The sequence below is a fragment of the Carya illinoinensis genome, chromosome 11 (assembly GCF_018687715.1).
Source record: "Carya illinoinensis cultivar Pawnee chromosome 11, C.illinoinensisPawnee_v1, whole genome shotgun sequence".
NCBI lineage: Eukaryota > Viridiplantae > Streptophyta > Magnoliopsida > Fagales > Juglandaceae > Carya > Carya illinoinensis.
In genome coordinates, this window is record NC_056762.1 from 8324015 (window position 1) to 8346700 (window position 22686).

At 35.6% G+C, this 22686-nt stretch overlaps 2 protein-coding genes across 5 annotated transcripts; one reads left to right on the plus strand and one right to left on the minus strand.

Annotated features, from left to right (window-relative positions):
* The first annotated feature begins 2373 nt into the window (after positions 1 to 2373).
* On the plus strand, positions 2374 to 7045 carry LOC122281694 (probable arabinosyltransferase ARAD1). Of its 2 annotated transcripts, XR_006230300.1 has the most exons (3): positions 2521 to 3649; positions 4870 to 5543; positions 6147 to 7045. XR_006230300.1 is itself a non-coding variant. In XM_043093426.1 (2 exons), the coding sequence occupies exons 1-2, from the start codon at positions 2672 to 2674 to the stop codon at positions 5398 to 5400; spliced, it is 1509 nt and encodes a 502-aa protein (XP_042949360.1). In that variant the 5' UTR covers positions 2374 to 2671; the 3' UTR covers positions 5401 to 5642. The 2 variants fall into 2 exon arrangements, 1 of the variants encoding a protein (XP_042949360.1); XM_043093426.1 differs by lacking the exon at positions 6147 to 7045 and having other exon boundaries at positions 2374 to 3649; positions 4870 to 5642.
* Positions 7046 to 11748: 4703 nt separating this feature from the next.
* Positions 11749 to 16910, minus strand: LOC122281759. Of its 3 annotated transcripts, none has more exons than XM_043093525.1 (8): positions 16760 to 16910; positions 15619 to 15920; positions 14937 to 15008; positions 14185 to 14252; positions 13741 to 13897; positions 12939 to 13019; positions 12733 to 12822; positions 11749 to 12253 (listed from the first exon to the last, which is right to left on the minus strand). In XM_043093525.1, exons 2-8 carry the CDS (start codon positions 15898 to 15900, stop codon positions 12128 to 12130), a joined length of 876 nt encoding a protein of 291 aa, XP_042949459.1. In that variant the 5' UTR covers positions 15901 to 15920; positions 16760 to 16910; the 3' UTR covers positions 11749 to 12127. The 3 variants fall into 3 exon arrangements, with proteins under 3 accessions (XP_042949459.1, XP_042949457.1, XP_042949458.1); XM_043093523.1 differs by having other exon boundaries at positions 12733 to 12831; XM_043093524.1 differs by having other exon boundaries at positions 12733 to 12831; positions 15619 to 15938; positions 16760 to 16903.
* Positions 16911 to 22686: the final 5776 nt, after the last annotated feature.

A 22686-nucleotide genomic window follows, 5' to 3' on the forward strand; every position in this document is an offset into this window, starting at 1 on the left:
ATTAAAAAATTATACGATATTTATACATTCTATAACTACAAAAATGAAATAGCACAGTTGAGAGTGAAGTTATAGATTAGAGAGATAAATGTATTATATTTTCTGTCCTTGCAGTTTTTAAGAAAGACCGTAACACAAGATATTTAGAAAATTATTATACTTATGAGGTTAATGACAATCGGGTTGTGTCATGTGGGGTTAGTATTAGGTTATTAAAATCCAAATTCTTTATGAATTGACAAGAATCTGACCCAAACCTAATCCAAATTTGACATGCCTAACCCAAATTCACGGTCTATTCGACACGACCTCTTTGATCTTTGATTGTGTTGAGTCACCAAACACACTTCATGGTAGAATTGCACTACGATCTTTTATTTTTCTTTATATTTTTTAATATTTAAAAATATTAAAAAAATAGAATATCATTTAAATATATTTATTTAATTATTAAATAAAAAAATCACTAATTATTAATTAACATATTCAAATCCATTCGAATTAACTTGAACTTAATTTTATCCAACATTAATCTATTAAATGTGAGTTCACGTCGGATTTACGACCTTCATAAACAAATAGTTAGCAATATTGAACTAGGCGGGCTAATCCCCGAAGTGATTCTTTGATGATTTGCTATTCAATTGTCTATCCCACAAACTATATTTATTTTAATTTTTTTTAATTTTTACTAAATTAATTGAATTTTTCTATTTATTGTGTATATATCATATACTTGTTAAGAAAAATAAAATATAAAAAATAAAAATAGATACATAATACAAGAATAATGAGTACAATTTTTCTCCTTTGACTATCATTAAAGCGATAAAACTCAAACTCCGTGAGACCACTCACCACATCATATAGAGAGAAGGGCCATGTTTGAAGAAAATACAGTAATCTTGCATGAGTGTTCATTGATGCTATAATGTAATTTGTAGTGGTATCATTATGAATGAAAAAGCTTATTATAAAAATAAGTACACATGCTAAAGGAAAAGGTTAAAATAAAAAAAAACAAAAAAAAAACACTTTTAACATAAAAATACCGTGACCAATTATCATAAAGTCACTTTTGTTCATACAGAACTTCAAGACTTTATTTAGGCTCATGCTAAGAGTGTTTTATCTTATATTATTATTATAATTTTTTTAAATTTTTATATAAAATATAATAAATAATTCAATTGATTCAAAATTTAAAATAATAATAATATAAAAAAATAATATTTTAATAATATTTTATTTAACTTTCATATAAAATTATTTCATATTATTTTACTATTTAAACTGTACTTTAGTATTATTTTTTTAGAAATATTTTAGTAATAAAGAGATTTATAAAAAAATAAATTAATAAATTGATATGATTTAATATAATACGTTAGATTATAAAATTATTAATTTTTATAAAATAGATATAATTATTATTGGAAGTCATCTCTGTATTATTTTTAAAAAAAAAAAAAGGAAAAAAGGCCTTTTGTTGGCAGAGGGATTTTTGTTTGCTTCACGTCTATACTGTTTAGTCTGTTTTACAGGTGGCTTGCTCACCTTCTGCATGAACCAACCATGGTGACCACATTTTTCAAATTATCTAACCAAACATGAAGTCAATCTGCATGAAAGGTATATCTATAAAACATAATAAATAAATAGTCCTTGCTCCGCTCTCTCTCTCTCTCTCTCTATCTCTCCCGGGTCCACCCGCACTGCATGACACCCTCCTTGGAAATTATTGCAAAAACTGTATAGTATATGAGGAAAGTCTCGTACTTTTGGGAAACTGAGAAAGCGCAGCTGTTTCAAGGAGAAAAATCGAATAAAATAATAGAAAAATAATTGTTATACTTTTGGGAATCTACTCTGCTTCTCAAGAACAGCCAGAAGAAAGAGCATAAATTTAATTTTGTAAAAATTCACCAGAAAGCCGAGGAAAATAGTAAAGAACCTTTCTACAAGCGTGCGTACGAAACAGTCCATGTACAGTTCGAAGGGATAGTAGCAGGTTATGAAGTCTCAGGATCGAATACGAGCAGGTTCTCATCTAGCACTTTCTCACCAACCCAGTTTGTCAATTCGTTCATCTTGGAGAACCCAGATTATAAGATCTTGATTTCCATTATATTCTCTCTCTCTTTTTTTTTTTTTTGTTTTATTCCATTTTCAGGTGAATTTCTAGAAATTTACTCTCGGCTCTAACAACTAATAGATGACAAAATACATGCCTGTGTCTGCAGATTAATCACTGGCTTTGATCATGAATCTGAAAAGAGCTGACTTTTTTTCTTGGAGATACTGGAGGTTGTGTGCGGCAAGTTTACCATAGGTGTGTAGTTCGTGATTTTCTTTTGGAAAAGAAAATTGAAATTTCCTTATTAGATTGGCGGTTGATTCATTAAAGGTGGTGTTTAGATGGTACAGGCATATAACACATTGTAATCCTCTCCAAAACCCCTTAGGGTTTAAAGTGAGAAACTGGGTTTCCTTTCATAATCCAGATGAGGGTTTCTCTTTCTATGTTTGTAGGAATCAAGCTGATCCTGTTTATACTGCCCATTTGATCTTTCTGGAAAGAGACTATAATTCAAACCCCTTTTTTTTTCAGTCTAATAGCTGTTACTCTTTTGTTTCATCTGAACCCCACACTTTTCTCTGGATTCCAGCAATGGTGGAAAAGGGCTTGCTTCCCTCGAGGTTTCTTTTCTACTTAGTAACCATTTCTATGTTCCTTTTGATCCTTTCATCTGTGTTTCTTCTCGAATTTAGAAATACTTCCATCATACCCACATCGGTATTTAAGCTCTTCCTTGTTAATAGCTCATCAGCTGACATCAAACCCAATGTCAGAAGTGAACAAACGACACTTCCTTTGATCCCCTCTGGGAATACACAAATTAATTCTGAAAGGTCCATGAGAAGTGGAAGATTGGGATGTCAGGTGACCAATTCGAGTAGGGAAATCTATTCTTTTGGAAAGCAGAGAAATATTGTCTGCGATGCTAGTCAGGCTCTCTTGAGGGTGTTTATGTACGACTTGCCTCCTGAATTCCACTTTGGACTAGTGGGTTGGAAGGGGAAGGTGAATCAAACATGGCCAAATGTCGATAACCCAAGTCGGATCCCATCATACCCAGGTGGGCTGAATTTACAACACAGTATAGAGTACTGGCTTACCCTTGATCTTTTGTCTTCGAACACCCCAAATGTTGTTAGACCCTGCACCGTCATAAGAGTGAAGAATTCAAGTCTAGCAGATGTCATTTTTGTTCCATTCTTCTCATCTTTGAGTTACAACAGGCATTCTAAGCTTCACCTCAAGGAGAAAGTTAGTCTTAACCAGATATTGCAGGAAAATTTGGTTAAGTTTTTGAAGGGTCAGGAAGAATGGAAGCGATTGGGTGGAAAGGATCATCTAATTATTGCCCACCATCCAAATAGCATGTTAGATGCAAGAAGCAAGTTGGGTTCAGCCATGTTTGTGCTCGCAGATTTTGGAAGATACCCAGGTGACATTGCAAATCTTGGGAAGGACATAATTGCTCCTTACAGGCATTTAGTGAGGACCATCCCCAATCGTGAATCAGCCCCATTTCACAAACGTCCTATATTGGCATATTTCCAAGGGGCAATATACAGGAAAGATGTGAGTTGTCCTTCCCTTTTACTATAAATTATTCAACAATTCGTTCTGTTTCTGCTTCCTTTAGATACCTACCTTCTTTGTATAAACTTATTCTATCCCCAAAGCGTGGAATTAATACTACATGCTTTTATGCATTTTTATTCTTGTTGGAATTGTGTTGAGAAGAATCAGACATATTATGAAATGCTGTATGATTAGCTTGTAGAATCCTGGATTTGGTATTCCTATCCAAAAAGAATCCCGTATTTGGTATTGGGAATTGGGAATGACTTCAAATGTGATTCAGACTCCAGAATAACTGCAGTTTAAAGGAGATCACTCAGATTTTTTTGTACTTCGTGATAAAGTGATATTGAGGTGATAAATTCGGATAACAAATTGAAAAGACTACAGGGTAAAATTTTGATCATTGACTTATATAAAAAAATAAAAAAAAAAAACATTTTGATCATTGATTTGTGTTAGAGCTGTCATTTATTTATGATTTTGTCCGAGTTGCTTCTAATTACTGTAAAATACCACAAATGTTGGGAAAGGGCAGGGGGAAAGGGGATTTCTGATTATCAATCTGATTTGAATCTCATATAATAAACACAATGAAAGAAAATCTTTACTGAACTGGGAAAAAAAAACCACAATTGAAGTGTTTCTTGGCCAATCTACGAGAATGTCCTGAATTAAATGGTTAGGATTATTTTGTTGATTGAAATGCTGTTTGGGAGACTTTATGGGCAGGACCAGTGTGTGTTGGATCTGACATACCACCCTTTGTACCATTATTGTAGCTTATATAAGATGAATGCTTCCTAGGTTCTCATGCAAATTGCACTTTGTAATCCACTTACACTATTAAAAATGGGGCAATAGTAAAACATAATTTAAGTCCTTTAGTTTCATGAGTGGATAGTCTAAAACTTATCAGAAGATAGGAAAAGCATTTGAAAAATGCTTGTTTATTTTCAAGGGGATAAGATAAACACAATAAAATTCTAATGCTAGCTTTGATAAACACAATAAACTTCTAATGCTAGCTTTCTAAATGTGGCTGTGATGGCCACTTTTGTCATCATTGCCTGCCTTTCAGCCAGCTGTCTATGGTTCTTTGCTTTCTCCTTTCCCCATTCAACCATATAGCTTTGACAACATCAATCTTTTGAATTTATTAATGATATCTTACTCCACATAGATCAATCTAATCTTTGTTTTAAGTTTATTTCCAGGGAGGAATCATTCGCCAAGAACTATTTTACCTTCTCAAAGATGAGAAGGATATACACTTCACATTTGGCAGCATTCGAGCAAATGGGATTAAAAGTGCAGGCCAAGGGATGTCATCGTCCAAGTTCTGCCTAAATATTGCTGGAGACACCCCTTCTTCAAATCGTCTCTTTGATGCCATTGCAAGTCATTGTGTTCCTGTGATCATTAGCGATCAGATTGAGTTACCATTCGAAGATGTCTTAGACTACTCAGAGTTTTGCTTATTTGTCCGTGGATCTGATGCTGTAAAAAAGGGTTACGTACTGAAACTTCTTAGAGGAATTAAGCAAGACAAGTGGACCAGAATGTGGGAAAAGTTGAGGGAGATTGCGCACCATTTTGAATACCAGTATCCATCCAAGCCTGGGGATGCTGTGGATATGATTTGGGAAGAAGTTTCACGCAAGATATCTTCAATTCGTTTTAAACTCCACAGGAATAACAGATACAGCAGATCTCAGTTTCGACTACAGAATGATTCATCCTCTTAAAAGAGTCCGAGATTTCTTGACCTTGGAGTATATGGAAAATCTCCAAAAATCGGCTAGATGAAGGGCTTATTAGAGAGGCACAAGCTTAGTCAGTTTGAAGATCTGTTAGTGCTTTTGTTCGCTTATAATGATTCACACCACTGGTAATTTTGATTTATTTCAATTCTTTTAGATTTACAATTACCTTTGGTGCTCTGATTATCAATTATTGAACAAGTAAAGTGCATAAAATTGCGGCTTCATCCTCCTTTGAAAAACACCACCCAGCATAAAATTGAACAAGTAAAGACTAAGTACTATATACGGAAGCTTGCCTAGGAGTTCATAAACCAAGTTTTGGAAAAGTGCATCAGATATTAATTTGAGCAAGCATGCAACGGAATAAAATAACACGAAGAATTGGCTAAAAAACTCACGAAAAATTATTTCTTTAGTTAACTGTATCGATGCAAGAAGTCACCAATGCAAATGTTCTGAAATTCATGTCTTATCGCATATAGAAAATTTGCTATATATTGTATATGTATGAGCCAGGCACTCCTGTATCCTACTCGGTTGTTAGGACTTTTAAGATTCTAAGAAACAACGATACTACTGGCTCACAGATTGGTTTAAGCTGCAATTCTTCAGCTTCACAAAAAAACTTGGACTGAAACAAATGGAAATAGAGAAATTCAACCAAACCGCTTCAAGGAATTACTGAGGAAGCAGGATGCCAACCACCCTTGTGTTTCTCTTTGCATCAGGTTAGCCGCTAGCCGCCTCTTCCTTTGAGATGTCCCATTGCCACCTCCCTCTCCACAGTAAAAGATAAAGCTTCAGCATGTCAACACCTATTATGAATAGGGTCTGATCCTTTTCGAACTCTCCTTTTGTTCGACTGATTTGGATCGAACATTATTGAAGGTGCAGGTGCCAAACTGAGCTTGGTATTTGTATCCTCCACAGCAACAGCCTCTAGGACTCGCAAATGTTCAAGAAATGGTAATTGTACTTTGTCCCATTTCAGAGCAACACCAATGCTTCTCAGGCCTGCAACCTCATCTGGTTGAAGAGCTAAAACCCCAATACAAACAAGAAGAATGACTCCTCTACAAACCAAAGGACCCATATGCTTGTACTCCACAAAAACAAGAATATGTTGTGTGTCTGAGCTCCCTATTGCTTATGCCGTATTCCTCCTCTAAGAATACGCCTGAGGTTTATCTTTTATGGGATTTGGAAGGCTAAAAGCATAAAGCAAAAGGTGGCCCCACAAAACATCTATGGAAGTTTTAGATTCACCTCAATCATAAGCCTGCCACAGAAGCAATAAAAGGCTGTTTTGGAAGACTGACGGGTTTGAATGAAAAGATAGTTTGGAACACTATCCTTGGGAAGCCAAGTATCTTTGCATCTGGTTTCCCCTAAATCTCCATGTCATTTGCCTTGTCCTTTTTTTACCAAACCAAGACCAACAAGGACTCTTGAACTCTTTAGCCAACTGACCACGTAATCCGACCACACTGACATGTCCTTGCATCATGCTAAATGCTTTACATGCAGGTTGAATCCAATAGATCCATCTTAAAACATCTTATTTTTTAAAACTGTTTGTTTTCTTTTTTCTAAGTTTGTTTCTGCTTACATGATATATCATCATCTATAATTCCACATATGCATTACAGGACTGTTTAACGCAATTATACTTCCTCCAATTTAGTTTATGAGAAATATTGAAGATGGAAGAACATTTGAGGATCAGGATCTCAAGTGTATCAGATTTTAGGATTTCAATGGTTATCACATGTGATATCCAATGAATGATCTAAATTAAGAATATTATAGAGGATATTTCGACTGTGTAAACTATAAGAAGTATATTAAAACTTGGAAAAAGAAAATTCCAGGAATATGCTAGAAATTGAGATTGGTACAGGAGCAAGAAAGCCATCAAAGGTAGAGAGACGTTGGGGAGATGGGTGGGGAAGAATAGAGTAGTCCCTCCCACAAAAAAATAAAAAATAAAAAAAAAATAAAAGAAGAAGAAAAAAAATACAAACAAACACTTGCTTTATGCACCCTAGACTTGCTTTATGCTAAACTAACTTTAGAATTCCAAGCTCTTCTATCCACGCAACGAAAATCATAATCTTTGTTTCTTGTGCTCAATGGGTTCCTTTATGCTTTTCTTTGCTCTGTCTTCGGATTGCTCAGCAGCCCCTAAACCCTCCAATATTCAAAGTCTCAAAGGTTTCACGTTCATTTGGCTTCAATATCCTGCCCTTGTCTTCTTTTCTTTCTTTATTTTGTTACTCGCTTATCCATGAAGACCATCTTTCCCTTCTCTCCCTCCCCCATCTAACTTGATTTTGAAGTTTTCTATATCCGGCACTCTTCGATTACTAACTATAATAAATTACACATAGAGGGAAGAAGATCATGAATCATTATAGGAAAAATAATACAGAATGTTTTTGACTTTAGATTCGATTCAAGGTCATTCAATGCATGATGGATGATGTGGCTCAATAGAAGTAATACAAAATGTTTTGGTCTATGACTGTATTGACACATCATTTATCATATATATAAAAAATTATATATGCTATCGACGTGTATTTGAGAGAGAAAAGTAGCCTAAGAAGGAAGAATAGGGTGGTTGTGGTCCAAACCAAGTATAGTAGAGGTAAGATGCTCTGTGGGGGCTTCTGCTTTGGTTGCCTGAGTATAGAAAAGCAAAAGAATCAATGAATTGTTGCTTTCCATTATCTTCCTTCACCATCACATGTAACCAGCTTTAAGGGATGCCCATCCCTCTGAGACCTTCCTGCCTATACATCTTGTGATGAGGACCATCACGTGTTACCACTGTGCGAATCGCTAATTATAAATTTTTTATTCTTTTTTTTTAAGATTTTTTAAAATATTTTTTTAACATTCTTAATTATTAAGAAAAAAATAAAAAATATATATACAATTTCACTAATAATCATTTTTTTAACCATTAAGTAATAAATAAATAAATAAAACTAAAATATATGAACAGTAAGAATGAAGAAAGTTTAAGTGGCTCCAATAGCATTTTCTTTAAAACGTGCTTGCAATCCCAAAACTGCCACTTCCTCTATGGTTGCCTCCATCTCTGGCTTTCACTTTGAAAGTTTTGTGCCCCCAACACTTGGGTTGTGGGCTATTACCATGTATTTACTGCACCCCTTTGGTAGTCCAATGACAAGACAAAAGGGTTATAAAATAGAAAAATGCTCAATGCAGGCGGCAAGTGTAATCGTGGGACAATCGCTGCCAACGTGAAAAATGAGAAATGCATTGTATGAATAAAACGGGTCGTTTTTTTATTTTAGATTCCCTCAAAGCCTCCCTCCCTCATTTTCATCTTCTCTCCTTCTTTACATTTCTTTGTTTTTAATTTTATACCGTATCAGCTGGTACGATCGGAATATGTCGTATTGTCACTTGTCTCATATAAAAATTGTACCTATTTTATACCGATCTAAATACTGGCCGATATTTCAACCTGTATCGAGTTACGTACTAACTGATATTTCGGTCTTTACTTTTTTTTTCATTTTTTCAAATTACAAACTCATTTTTTGACTCCCAATTCAAACCAGCCTATTTATAATTTATATATATATATATATGTATTTATGCATAATTTATTCATATATAGATTATTATTTTATAATATAATTAATATATATTTATATATATAATTTATTTATATATTGACTATCTTGAAACGATACACGAAATGATATCGGTATTAAAATATTTCGTTCCAGTAGCTTGATGAGTACGATATTCAAAACATTGATTTCTTCTCACTAAGCCTTCCATGCCTCCTTTGAAGTCTTTCTCCCTCCCTCAATTTCATCTTCGATTAAAGTCCAAAATCTTTTCCGCGGAAGCCTCCCTCATTTCATATATAGAAAACTCCATCTGGATGTTGAGAATATGCATCTCGGATGAGTTCATATCGTAGCTGTTGGAAGCCAAAACTCGAAACAATAAGGGAGATGGAAAGGAGAAAACTTTCTTCATTTGGGATGAAGAGAAGGAAGAAATCTCAATTGAAAGGTCCTTAAAAAATACTCTCATATTAGAACAACAAATTCATGTTACTTGTACTAAGCCTCCCTCAAAAGCGAAGATCAAGATTAAATCGAGAAAAAATGATATATATATATATATATATATATTTGAGGAACGTCAAGCTGCTGCTAGCCTTCTGTTTTGCATTTCTTTTAGTCCTTCTGGGTTTCTATAATAAACTCTGAAAATTGTGTAAAACTTCAATACGATTAGATTGATACAAGAACTTAGTTGATTGAATACCCTTGAGTTGAAATTTATTTCTCATTAATTTTCAGTTTTAGTTTCTCCTTTCTGTATTGATGATATGGAGGAGTCCATGAATTGTTTTAATTAATTCATTCAGTCTTCATCAAATATTGCAAGCTTGATTTGGTCGTTTAAGATGGATAATAGTAGTTCTTCCAGACCCAGGGACAATATTAGACTGTACATTGGTGTCTCAGGCTCTTAGCATGCACAATGGGCACTCGATTAGAACTGACAAAGTTGGAAATCAAAGTAGGGTGTCTTTGTAGATTCTAAAGACCGGTCCCAAGCAAGAGGATTCCAGAAGCTTGTGTTGTTTTTCTTCTAGCATTTTATGCAAGATTTCATGGTTTACCGAATGCACATTTAATGCAGAGTTCAAGGCTGTGTCTATCTTCCTGCAATATCATTGACCCATCAATCAGATTTCAATGAAATGAGATTTCACGGATGGATCGATAGCATCTTTGAGTAACGAAACAGTTCGAGGCTGACCTTAATCAATGTTATGCGGTAAAGTTAACCAGAAATACTTTTAACACCCGAATTTATGTCTCGAGGTAGTCTCTTGAATAGAATTTTTTTTCTTTTATTTAATAATTAAAAAAGTTTTTTTTTTTTTAGTAATATTGTAAATTTTTTTATTTTTTAAAAAATATTTAAGAATATATAAAAAATGAATGATAAAAATTAAAAAAAAATAAAAATTAACTTATTCAATGAATTTTCGAACAACATCCTTCTTCTGTGACGTAGCACCACTCAAAGTTCAATGGCATGTACCAACACATGTAAAGTTTGCCTCTACCAGCAATCATTATCACGAGCTTTTGGTCGTCGTCTCCATCGTGAACTCTTTTTATTGTCCTTAGTTCTTTGAACACATTGCAAATAATTTTATAAGCATAAAAAATTACTTAGAACCGTGTTCCATCATCAAGACGCCAACCACCATCTGATTGAAAAATAATAGAATTTAAGGGATAAGAAGGTATCAAAGAGATGGGAGGTAGAGAAATAAGAAAAATGCCAAGATGGAATCACAAATATTGAGAGCGTGAAATCTTGACTAATAAGATGTGATGGCCCTTAATGGATCGAATCTTAAAGATCTATTATAAATTTTAGATTAGCCAAGCATAAGATTAAGAGTTAAAAAGATTAAAAAAATAATATAAAAATTAGTGCAATCTACATAGGCCGAGTTTGCAAATTCGTCGAATAAGACCCTAATATTCAAAATGGGCTTGAAATAAGAAGAACCAACTTTAATCCATATAATAGGGGGCTGGCATAGACCAATGGTTTGGTTTAGACTTTTGATTTTATTTAATATAGGCTTGTGGGCCTATTTAATTCATTAAGTTAACTTCTTTTATTAATTATAGACATGTAGTTTAGACTGTCTTGGATTTGAAAGTGTTCCGCGCATGTCTTGTAATTGATGTAGCCCTTAGCCAACCATGGAAATGTTTTTAAAACACTTATAGCTACATTTTTTAAATTAATTTTAACATTGAATAAAATTTTTTCGTAAAAAACTTTCAATTTTTTCTACTTATTCTTTATTGAATTACGAGCTTATAAAAAACAAACCCTTGTAATATTCTTATCAAATTTAGATTCTTGAAATAAGATTTCAATGAGTCGGATCATCTTGACTTTCTTTGATAAATTCTTTGATAAATTTTCAATTTGATTCTAGGTTTAAAGAATTTTGATCCTATGGGTTCGCATCAAGATGGGTTGGGTTACTTGAAAGAAATCAAGGCCAATGACCATAGCAATAACTGTATTCTACATCATACGAGGGATAATGAGAAGCCCCAAGAATACGTTCAACAGAGCATTGGAACCATGTCATGAAAATCATCGCACCAGTGCATTGCTATAAGGCATGGCGTGGCTCAAACAAAGCTAAAAGCCAAATAGCACTAGCAAGGGTTTTTTCTCAGGCATACTACTTTAAAACAGAAGGGTACTCATTGGTAAACACGCACGACAAAAAAAATGTGTTGCTGTTTTTACTTGTCCATGAGTATCGTCCTGTTTTGCTGGTAGACACGTTTACATTGCAAAGAAAACGTCCCTTCCTGGGAACCCCACCACCATCAAGTTCTTGTTAACATGCTGATACCAATATCATAATCCGTACAATCTATGAAAATAGCTCTACCAAGATAAGAAGTTCCCCGTGCAGCATGACTGCAGCAGTAATACCACTGATATATGTACAACAAACATCATGAGAAAAGGGGAGGGCGTTTGAGGGCCTTCCAATTTTCCCACTTCTAGTATCAAATTTTAAACGCCATGCTCAAATTTCCAATTCCAACTTTTCTGCATCAGCATTGTAGAATCTACAACCGTTATGTACACCATATCATTGAAGTGGTTCTTGATGAGGAATCACTGCAGGTCCAGGTGCTAGGGTGAACTGCAAGCTCCGACGTTGTCCAGCCTGCAGCATAAATGCAGCAACTTCAGTTCCTGCAAGTGCTGCTGCTTCCTGATGCAATAGCATTTATGGACAAATATTAGGGGAAAAAATCAATAAAATTATTAAATAACCAACTACACAAGCCAGCAACTCTCAGGAACGATTTTGAAACCCAAATGAACTAAGACTGTGTCTGTGTCTGCGTGTGGAGAGAGAGAGAGAGAGAGAGAGAGAGAGAGAGAGAGAGAGAGAGAGAGATATCTTAACTAGGAAAAGGAACAAAGAGAAACTCAAGAAGACCCCATTTGTCAACATACAGACCATTTACCAGCCCCATGCATGTAGCCAGCCATAATTCAACAGTTCAATCCAATTATATCTAGGCGGAAAACTTCTCTTAAATTACTAAAAAGGTAGCTCAAAGCACGGTTCAAAAAATATGTTGGCTTTCCTTTTGTAATCAAACTCATCACACTAAAAGGCCATATCAAGGAACATATTTGGGTTAAAATTTCTTTCCTCCAAAACTGCAGAACCAAAATGCTAACCTGTCTTTGCCTACGTCGCTGTAATATACTGATGGCCCATGCCATAATGTAACATGGCAGAAGAAAGCCAGCAGCCCGAAGTAAGAAAATCTGTAAAACCTAAACAATTAAGTTAAAAAGATCAACAATGTGAACTTTCAAAGACAAAACTCTTTTTTGATAATTGATATTCATAAGACAAACTCAAAGACCCATATCCTACATACAGAGAAAAAGGCGGAAGCATCATCATCTCCATCAGCACTGGCGAGGGATAGAGCATGCCTTAACAGCAGAAGAGCCATTAACTGCCAAGGAAAAAGAGAAAAAGATCCAAACCATACAGTATTGTAATGTGTACTGTATAATATCATGTACTAGGGGTCAATAAAGACAACAAGACTAAATTTTATTTTCCAATTGGTAGGGTGTATCCCAGGAGTTGCTTATGAGAAGATCCAGATCACAACTTACAATAAGGTCTGCATGTTGTCAACCAGTATAAACAAGATCCCAAGGACAACATATAAAATTCCATAGATGAAAGGAGTCATGAAAGAATTTGATTCCTACACACCCAAGCAATGCCAAGCCTAGCAAAAATCTCATACCATATAGCCTTAACCACATCACAATGGAAAAGAAGGTGATGCCCAAGAGGGTGCAGTCTTTAGGCTTGTTGGAGAGGTATTCAGGGCAATCGAAAAATTGTGGCTGTTTGGAAGATGGTGCCTCTATGCATTATGTGGGTGTATTTGGAATAAGAGGAAGGGGCGCTGTTTTGACAATAGAGAATGCTCGGTGGGAGGGATTAGACATTTTTTTTTACATACGTTGTTACTTTGGGCTCGGTTATTGTATTGGATGGGACTAGTCTTAATGACTTTCATCCCCTTTTTTCAGCTCTTAGCTTGTAATTAGGTGTCTTTCTCTTGTATACTTCCTGCGTACTTCGGCAATGCCTAATTATGAGGTCTAATAAATTTTCTTACTTGTGTTAAAAAAAAAAAAATTGGTTCTATAACTTACAATTATAGCAGCAGAGCGGCAAAATGTAGCACCACCAGCACTGGTATCCGCATATTCATCATACTCGGCCTCCAAAAGATGTTGTTCCGCTGCCGCCATTGCCAATAGTCGAGGGTCATGCAAATCCAAAGGTGTACCAGAAATCGTCCAACCCTCACTGTGAGACATAAATATCAAATTTTCCAGTACGAGTATGTAAGAACAGATCCATTCATAGCAATCCCTATAAAAAGAATCTCTATTTGCATGGACAAATGTAAATACTAAAGAGTACGACATAGTAAAATAGGCAACGTGTGTGTGCAAGAAAATATATGTATCTGTATCTGTACGTGCCTGTTTCTGTATATAGTTCAAAAAAATTATAAGCTGTATCCACACACCAAGAAATCAATATAATTCATCAATGAGAATGGTAAATGCATGGGACAGCGTTCTAGTTACCTTATATCAATTGAAGTATCTTCAGAGTGAGGTGGAGGTGGTGGGGCAGTATAGCCAGGTTGGTAAGGCTGCAAAGACAGGATTTCTATGTGAAGGAGATAAACTCACATGACCTCTTAAGTCGTAATTGGAAGAACACATGAACATAAGCTTTAACCAAATGCACACTAACATGCTCACATATTGTACTTAAACATGAGACCAAATGCCCATCCTTACCCATGTCTGTGCCAAATGCAGCTAAAAAATTCAACACTTTTTGAATGTAACTGTAACATTTTAAAAAGTAATTTTCCACAATATTAACCATAAAGATCATAAGGCATCAAGTTCTATTTTTACCAATGTAAGTGGCAATAACCCAGATATCAGATATGCATAGTAAAAATTGGATTTTGTGAGGCCTATAAGAGCATGCTAAAAAAGATAGCCAGGTATTTAAAAATAAGGCATCAAGTTCTTTTGAATACCATAATTTACCACATTATCTCATTTGGTACCTATGCAACAACAGACACGATAGCTCATCATTTAACAATTTATTTTGTGATATACAGTTCACATCACTCAGAAATAGAAAACTATCACAATTCCCAGTTTCTGAAACTAAACAAGTTGCTTATATCTATGTCTCAATGAATATTTCAATGTTCGAATATAAACTCAACATAAATAAATCATTTATGTAGATATTCTACCAAACAGAGATTAAGATAGAAACAACTACAGATGCTACGAATGCATGGGCTTACCTGATGACATATCTCACAAGTAATATCTCCCTTCTCATTGCACCATCGCTGAACACATTTTCTATGAGCAAACTGCATAAAAAAGAAGGGGCCAGGGGGAAGTTGTAAGTTTTGGTGGCTTCAGCTTTATTACAACAACTCAATGGAATTTTTAAAAAAGAAATGCAAAGGGAATACAAAATGCAAGTTTTGATTTTTGGGAATATGCTTCAAACATGTCAGCTACAACAAAAGGAAGCCATATCTGTGTGTGTGGGTGTGTGACAGAGAGCCGATACACACGACACATACCGCTATGAGGCCACTAATGTACAGCCCAAAACTAGCAGTTAGCTTGACGAGAGAAATGTGTCCTTAACATGAAGTTGACTATGTAAGACAGGGTTCCATATATATGTGAAAGTTGCCTATTTTTCAATCAGAAAAACATATGAATGATGACTGCCGACACTTGTAGCCAAGTGGAAGTACCTCTCCTTTTAAAATTCAGGAGAGACCTTGTGTTCCAAGGGAAAAGGATATCAAATTGTACAGCCAAAATTACCTTTTGTATTGTATTATATCGAGACGAGCATGACCAGTTAGATGTATTAAAGGAAATTTATGCCAAAATAAAACCCTCAGACATCCAAAAACATCAAATTCAGAAAGGAGAGCATTGTTTCTGAGAGAGAGAGAATACCTTCAAACTACCACTGCAAGAACAAGGGACCTCCAAATTTTTAACGCTGTCCTCCTCCTGGCAGATACGACATTCCACGGACTGAATCAGTGGTTCTTCTTCTTCTTCAGACACACCATGTTCCCCAACTCTCTCAACATCAATAGTGCAAGTGGGTGGATGAGCAGGATGTGAGCCAGAACCCTCTCCAGAAGATCCTGGGACTCCCTCAGCCCCTTGCACTGAATGCAAATTCTCGGACTTAACATGGCCATCAACACACAAAACCACATGGTCACCCATTCTTACTCAAACCACAGCTCCTGATTCACCATAAAATCCTATAAGCTAATTCATCAGAAGAAAAAGCTTTGAATTCATCAAAAGAAAACTGATATTCCAGTTAATTCCATACAATTTACTGCTTATGCAGCTATAGTTCGAGACTTCAAAATATCTACGTGATGTATTGTGCTTCTCTCTACGGAAACATAAAGCATCAAAATGGAATTATTCAGTTCTCCTCTACTTTTCTCGGTTTCATCAGACAGCAAGAAAAATCAATTGAAAATTTGGAAATAGTGACGGGATGAATTGGTAGCCGCAGCTCACAAACATAAGATTCCGCGTTCCCCTGTTCTTTTTGTTTTAATTTTTCCCTTTATTTTCCGGAAATATCTCAATAAGCTAAAACAGGAAATGACAACATTTTCGTACGAAGAAATTCAAAGTCCTTACAAAGTCAACCCATTTCGGCTCTCTGTTTGGCTGCTCAGAAAATGCAGAAAAACATCATTCCACCCAGTAAAACGCAATTCCCACAAACACTAAGTGAAACAATAACAACAGAGAGAATTACTGATAAAAAAATAACAAAGAAGAAACTCAAAATTTCAAAATTTCTCTCTTTTTGCCTTTTGTTTTCGCAAACAAACAAAAGTGATAACTCCAAAGCCCAATGGCAACCAAAATCCCAACTAAAATGCCAAGAAAAAAAAAAAAGAATCAACAAAGTCCTAGAACCATTCGACACAAGACACTAGAATCAACAATCACAACAAAATTTCGACCAATTTGGGATCTTTTCATTAATCCCAAGCTAAATTAACAAAAACAAAGGGGGATGCTATGGAAATTAAGAAAAAGCCAAAGGTGAAAGTACCTGAAGATTTCCACGAATTTGCTTACTTTTGGACTCTGGGTTTTCAGCTTCTGAGGAAAAGAAAACGGCAAACACGACCTCCTATTTTCCCTTTGAAATTACAATGAACAAGAGAGAGAGAGAGAGAGAGGGGGGGGGGGGGGGGGGTTTTACGTATTTATATACGAGGGAACGGACTTGTGATTAGGTTCGGAGTAGACGAAGCTGGACCTACTTGTACTTCTAGCTAGGTGCGGTAACGTCCGTTTAAAGTCGAGTACAAAATTACGATTTTACCCTCATTTTACGCGTCTTGCTTCATCCCTGGACCTTCCATTGCTTCCGATTGACCAATCAACCCCTTAAGGCACGTTTGAAACTTATTCAATCGTGATTTTATTTTATCTCATTTTATTTTATTTTTAAATATAAAATTATTAATTTAATTATTATAATTTTTACAAAATTTTAAATAAAAAAAATTTTCAACTTTTTCAAGTTTCTAAATAAAAATAATATTATAAAACTATATTCTTATAATATTTTAATTTTATAATATTTTTTTATTCAACTTTTTCTCTCTTATTTTTTAAAACTTAAAAAATATTTAAGTCAACCTATTATATTATTATTCACAAAATTCTTATCTTATTTCACTCTCCAAACCTACCCTTACGTCTGGTTTGAATGACATAGTCCTCACAACTCATCACATTTCAATATCCAAATACCACAAACTCATATATTTTATAATTTTAAATTTTCAACTTTTTCATCTAATTATTCAAACAAAATATAAAAAATAATTCAAAAATTTTAAATTATAAAATAAAAATAATATTAAAAAATTAAATTCTAATAATATTTTAATTTTATAATATTTTTATTCAACTTATTCTACCTTATTTTCTAAAATTTCATCAAACATCTTAACTAGTCAAACTACTGTAAAACGAGGCTAACGCGTTTCTGATATCTTATCTTTAGAATTCATGATTCTTGACGTGATGTCACTAACATATGAAGACATGGCGCTTCATCCAAATAACAATAAATCCTAAATATCCATGCTAGCTGCACAAACTCGGGTGTCTTACACAAAACTTTTCGTACGTGCTGTATTGATTAATGTATTAGTTTGGGTGTCAACTATAACAAGAAAATGGCCCATTTCTTTAGGGTAAAGCGTCCTGTGAAAGCTGTCGGCTAATCCCAGAAAACATGTTCGGTAGTTACAAGAGATATACAGCACAGACTGATCTATAGTGACCCTTAAGACATTTGTGGGTTCTGATGTAAATTAGCTAGTAAAGTGGATGATCAATTACCAGTTTAATTAATTAGGGTTTGTATGGTACCTACCAAGCTCCAAGTAAATAAACAAAAAAGTGCACAAACCTTTCTTCTCGAGCAGCATTAGCTGGCCATCATGAAGCCCTTTGTTATCAGGTATTAGCTTGAATATAATGTCTTTATGCATCACTTTTCACCCTGTACTTTTTGGACAACAAGTGCTCGATCGATTGTTAAAGTGGCAGATCTCTCAATCGTCCAAGATAGGGGGGGGTGGGAATAATGAAAAAAAATGCAGTCACTGTTTAATTTTTTTTTTTTCCACTTTAGTAGGCATTGATGGTGTTTCTAATGATTTTTTTTTTTTTTTTTTTTAAATTTTAAGATCATGAGTTAGGTAGGTAGTTCATAATTGTGGAAATAACCCTTTATCATGTCTCTTTGTTTGATCATCCTGGCATTGTTTCATTGGCACGTTTAGGGTCGTTTTTGTTATAATTATTAGGTCACTCCAAGATCGTGAGAGGCGAAAATGACCCTAAAGATCGCTCCATTTAGCATCCTGATCAGTCTACGGTTTGGTATTCATCTTGAGATACATGCATGCATGTGAGATATTTAGATTGTAAAGTTAACCGTAACCCACCTAAAAATGCAAATAAATTTAGATATCATTAAAGAAATCAAGTTAATAATATGGCAATTTACCCACATAGCTAGTCCAAATGGTAAAAGCGAACTTGTGCATGTGTATGAATTCCACGTCATCATAGGTTCAAAATTTTTAAAAATCAAACTGCAATTTAAATGAAAGGCCACGGCGGTTAAGTTGTTGTGCCAATCCTTTCAAAAATTTAGATTTCTTAAGTGAGATCTAAAGACTCTACCATGAGGTGATTCTCCTGTCATAATAATAATAATAATAATAATAATATGACAATTTGAGTTCCAGCTAAGCTATGGTATTGTCATTCTGATAAAAGGAGGGGTTAATATATAAATAAATATATATATATATATATATGAAGGAAAAGTTTGGAGTGACATGGTACTTTTAAATTGGAAAATTTTAATTATAAATATAATTATATATTAATCTACGCATTAATTTAATATAATTAATCAAAAAATAAATTTTATTAAAAATAATATTAATTTAAATTTTAAATATTAAAAAGTTAATATTATTATACGACTTTACTTATTCATAATAAAATTCCTTTTAGATACCACGTTCTCGTAAGCCATAAAGTACTACTGATCCAAGAGAGGGGCCACGGTGGTGGTTTCGGCTAGCAGTCTCGTGAAAAGCACTCCCAAGGTTTTTCTTTTCTATTTGTTGTACTACATCGACGACAAATTCTTATCGACTCTTTTGATAAAGGTTGTTTGATTTTTTATTTTTTATTAATTTTTTTATCCTTAAACATTTAAAAGAAAATCACAACATCATTAAAAAAATACCTTTTTAATTATTAAATAAAAAAATTATATCGATATTCATCATCAATAGAGATCTTTGGTACACCTAGCATTATTCTTTTTCTATGGTACCCCTATAAAGCTACAGTAGATAAGGTTGCATAAGTTTAAAATGAGTTATTATGGTTGAAGAATATTCCACACTTCATCCTTATAAGATAGGAGGGTATACGAAAGGCCAAAATCCATCATGCAAGGCGGCATCGTGAAACTTTCACATTCCTATAATCTCACGTTAAGGCTTAAATTTAAAAAATGGCGGCTCTATTGGAATATGGCAGTAGAAACTATAAATAGATTGATGGTAATGAGGGCAGCAGTAGGCAGGTTTTGAATATAGTTATAATGAATCAGCTTTCAAGTTATCTCTAAAGATTATCTACACATACTTCAATCTTTAGGGAAACATAAACAGATACAGATGGTCGAACTGATTGGATCTTTGTTGATGTCTAAGGAGCACGCACGGTGGGTTGTACATAGGCCTGTGCAAGAAATCCGATAGCCTGATCAACCCACAACACCTGACTTAATATGACCCGATAAAGTTGGTTTGATATTAAAATCGGTTTTGACCCCCATTTGACCCGATTAATGTTGAGCTGTCATTTTCAAGAAACAGAGTCCTTTCTACCCAAAACTGAAACTTCTCTCTCTCTCTCTCTCTCTCTCTCTCTCTCTCTCTCTCTCTCTCTCTCTCTCTCTCTCTCTCTCTCTCTCTCTCTCTCTCTCTCACACACACACACACAGATAAAAGCCTTTAACATTCTGCTACGACTTTCAGAGACGAGATGCTGAAAATGGAAAGAGATCAATGAGGTGTAATTGGCGATCGTGTTGCTCTCGTGCTCTAATTGCTTCTTCGACCTACTCTGCAGCAAGGGCCCCGTGCTCCTGTCCAGAGAATCGCTGGAATGCTCATCGGACCTCGTTTCTCAGGCGTGAAATGTGGAATCAATAAACGAGTTCATCAAGTATGAGCGAAACTTCGTGCCTGGGTTCAATTATATGGCTCGGTTTCGCTCCCATTCACTAGACACGTCTGCGAGACTGCGAGAGAATAATCTATTGCATGGATTCTCAAGGTATGGTTCCAACTCCCCACTCTTCGGATTGAGGTGGGCATCCTTTGTTATGGGTTTGGTTGTAATGGAAAGTGCATAAGAGAGCGGATATGGAAATGGAACGTTTGAGAGATGTTTGGCCATTCGAAACCGTCTAGGTTAGATTGAGGTGGACATTATTCTTTGTTATTGATTTAGTTGTAATGGAAAGTGTAAAGGAAAGCAGATATGGAAATGGAATGTTTAGGAGATGTTTGCGCAGTTGAAACCGCTGTCTTGACCCGACCTGAATGTGTCGGGTTGGATCGGTTTATTTTCCAAGTTGGCTTATGTGCGGATTGGGTCGGATTGGCCGAGTTGCAGGCCTAGTTGCACTAGTACATGGGGCTTACACATCGACCATGGTGTGGCATGAATATTCAGATCTACAATGCCTTCAGTAGAAAAAGTTGATGAAACAACATGTGTAGCATGATTAGGAGCCTTGGAAGTGGTTGGCACACGAAGCACATACACCACTTTGGGCAGCGTGTGAGGCCCATGCATGCATATATTAAAATGAGATACATGACTTATTCAATTTTTATGTTTCAGCGGTCTTGAAATCTAGTTTGGGAAACGCATTACTTAAAGATGTAAGAATACGATATATTAGTCTTTTTCTACTATGTTGGAAGAAAAACAAAGAAAAACGTAATGAAAATGATCTTAAGATTAAAGGAGATGAGGGGGAGGGAGTGTGAATTGTGAAATCACCACTTGTTCTAAAGCAAAGGTTCTGAGTTCGAATTTTGACTCTACATTTTATCATATTTAATTAAATATTCTATAAATTGGGTTACTCATTGAGGGAGAATCTAGCTCACATGTGAGAAAAAATGTTAAGAATATAATACCTGTGACACCCCCAAATTCCCACGCCCGAACACGGGGAAATCGAGGCGTCCGGATGGTGACAACCCGGGTCACCGTCCTATCGACGGGTGCCAAGTGTGTGTAAGGCAACATAAGTGTACAAAGAAACACGCAGCGGATAACGAAAGTCATAACTAAGTACCAGAATTTTTCTTAACGTAATACAAGCTGTTTAAAACGTATATAGATAAAATATTACAAAACACAAATACAGTTTTAAACAAATATAAAACACAGCATCAGCAGCCCGGCGGAGCCGCATCCTCGGGCTCAGCCTCCTCCTCTTCGTCCTCTAACTCTGCACCAAAAGCTACGGAACCAAGAATGGTACCGCAGGTAAGTAAAACCCAAACACTACCAGATAAAAACACATAAAACTCAAACAAGATGCATGAAACATGCCCAATGCACAAAGCCCATAAAACACCCGTTTTCCACACACGCCAAAAACCCATTTGGCCCAAAAACACACAAAACGTCCCATTTGGCCTCTCAAACCATTATCCAATTTTAACCGCGTGCACCATGACCTCCCCTAGGGATCATCCGCACACCCTGGCTCCAGTGCCACACCGCAGAGTACCACCGCGCGTGTGACACCTAACAAGCGATGCCTAGTTCCGCGCGTGCGTAGCCAAGCATCCTCTAGCCCTCACCAGCGAAGGGCCACGGAGTCAGTGCGTAGGGCGATGCCCGGTTCCGCGCCCGGCGCGTTCGTAGCCAAGCAACCCCTAGCCCCCGCTCCCGTCGTCTAGCGACAACTCAGGGGACATCACTCAGTTTATTCCGCTCCCGAGTGACCAGAGGAGCTCCACCGGGATAATACCCCATCCCGGCTTGGGGTCGTGATAAACACGCACCCGTAAAACCACTCACGCCAAAACACAGGCTTTTCACACAATTCCACAAACACACGTGCATGCACCATGCAATGCCATAACAATGCAAAATAAAATAATCAAACAACATAAATCAATTAAACAGACAACTCCGTCCTCCATCCATCCGACCCCCGAACTCCTCGGACTCAGTCCGGAATCAACTAACCAACAGCAAATAAACATTGAATGAGCAATATATATTTAAATCTGAAAGTAGGGTTTGGAAAATACTTACAGCGCTATATGGAAATTTTAGAAAACAAGCGGCGTTGCAAACGGCGGAAAAACAGCAACGTCATAGTGAAAATTCACT

What these genes read in the sequence shown, in the direction of transcription:
- LOC122281759 (XM_043093523.1), bottom strand. Translation starts at nt 15,900, where the DNA reads ATGGGTGACCATGTGGTTTTGTGTGTTGATGGCCATGTTAAGTCCGAG. An exon ending in CTTGCAGTGGTAGTTTGAAG is followed by an intron (nt 15,009 to 15,618) that starts GTATTCTCTCTC and finishes TTTTTTATGCAG; the next exon opens with TTTGCTCATAGAAAATGTGT. An exon ending in AGCGACGTAGGCAAAGACAG is followed by an intron (nt 12,254 to 12,732) that starts GTTAGCATTTTG and finishes CTATTGCATCAG; the next exon opens with GAAGCAGCAGCACTTGCAGG.
- LOC122281694 (XM_043093426.1), top strand. Translation starts at nt 2,672, where the DNA reads ATGGTGGAAAAGGGCTTGCTTCCCTCGAGGTTTCTTTTCTACTTAGTA. An exon ending in GGGCAATATACAGGAAAGAT is followed by an intron (nt 3,650 to 4,869) that starts GTGAGTTGTCCT and finishes GTTTATTTCCAG; the next exon opens with GGAGGAATCATTCGCCAAGA.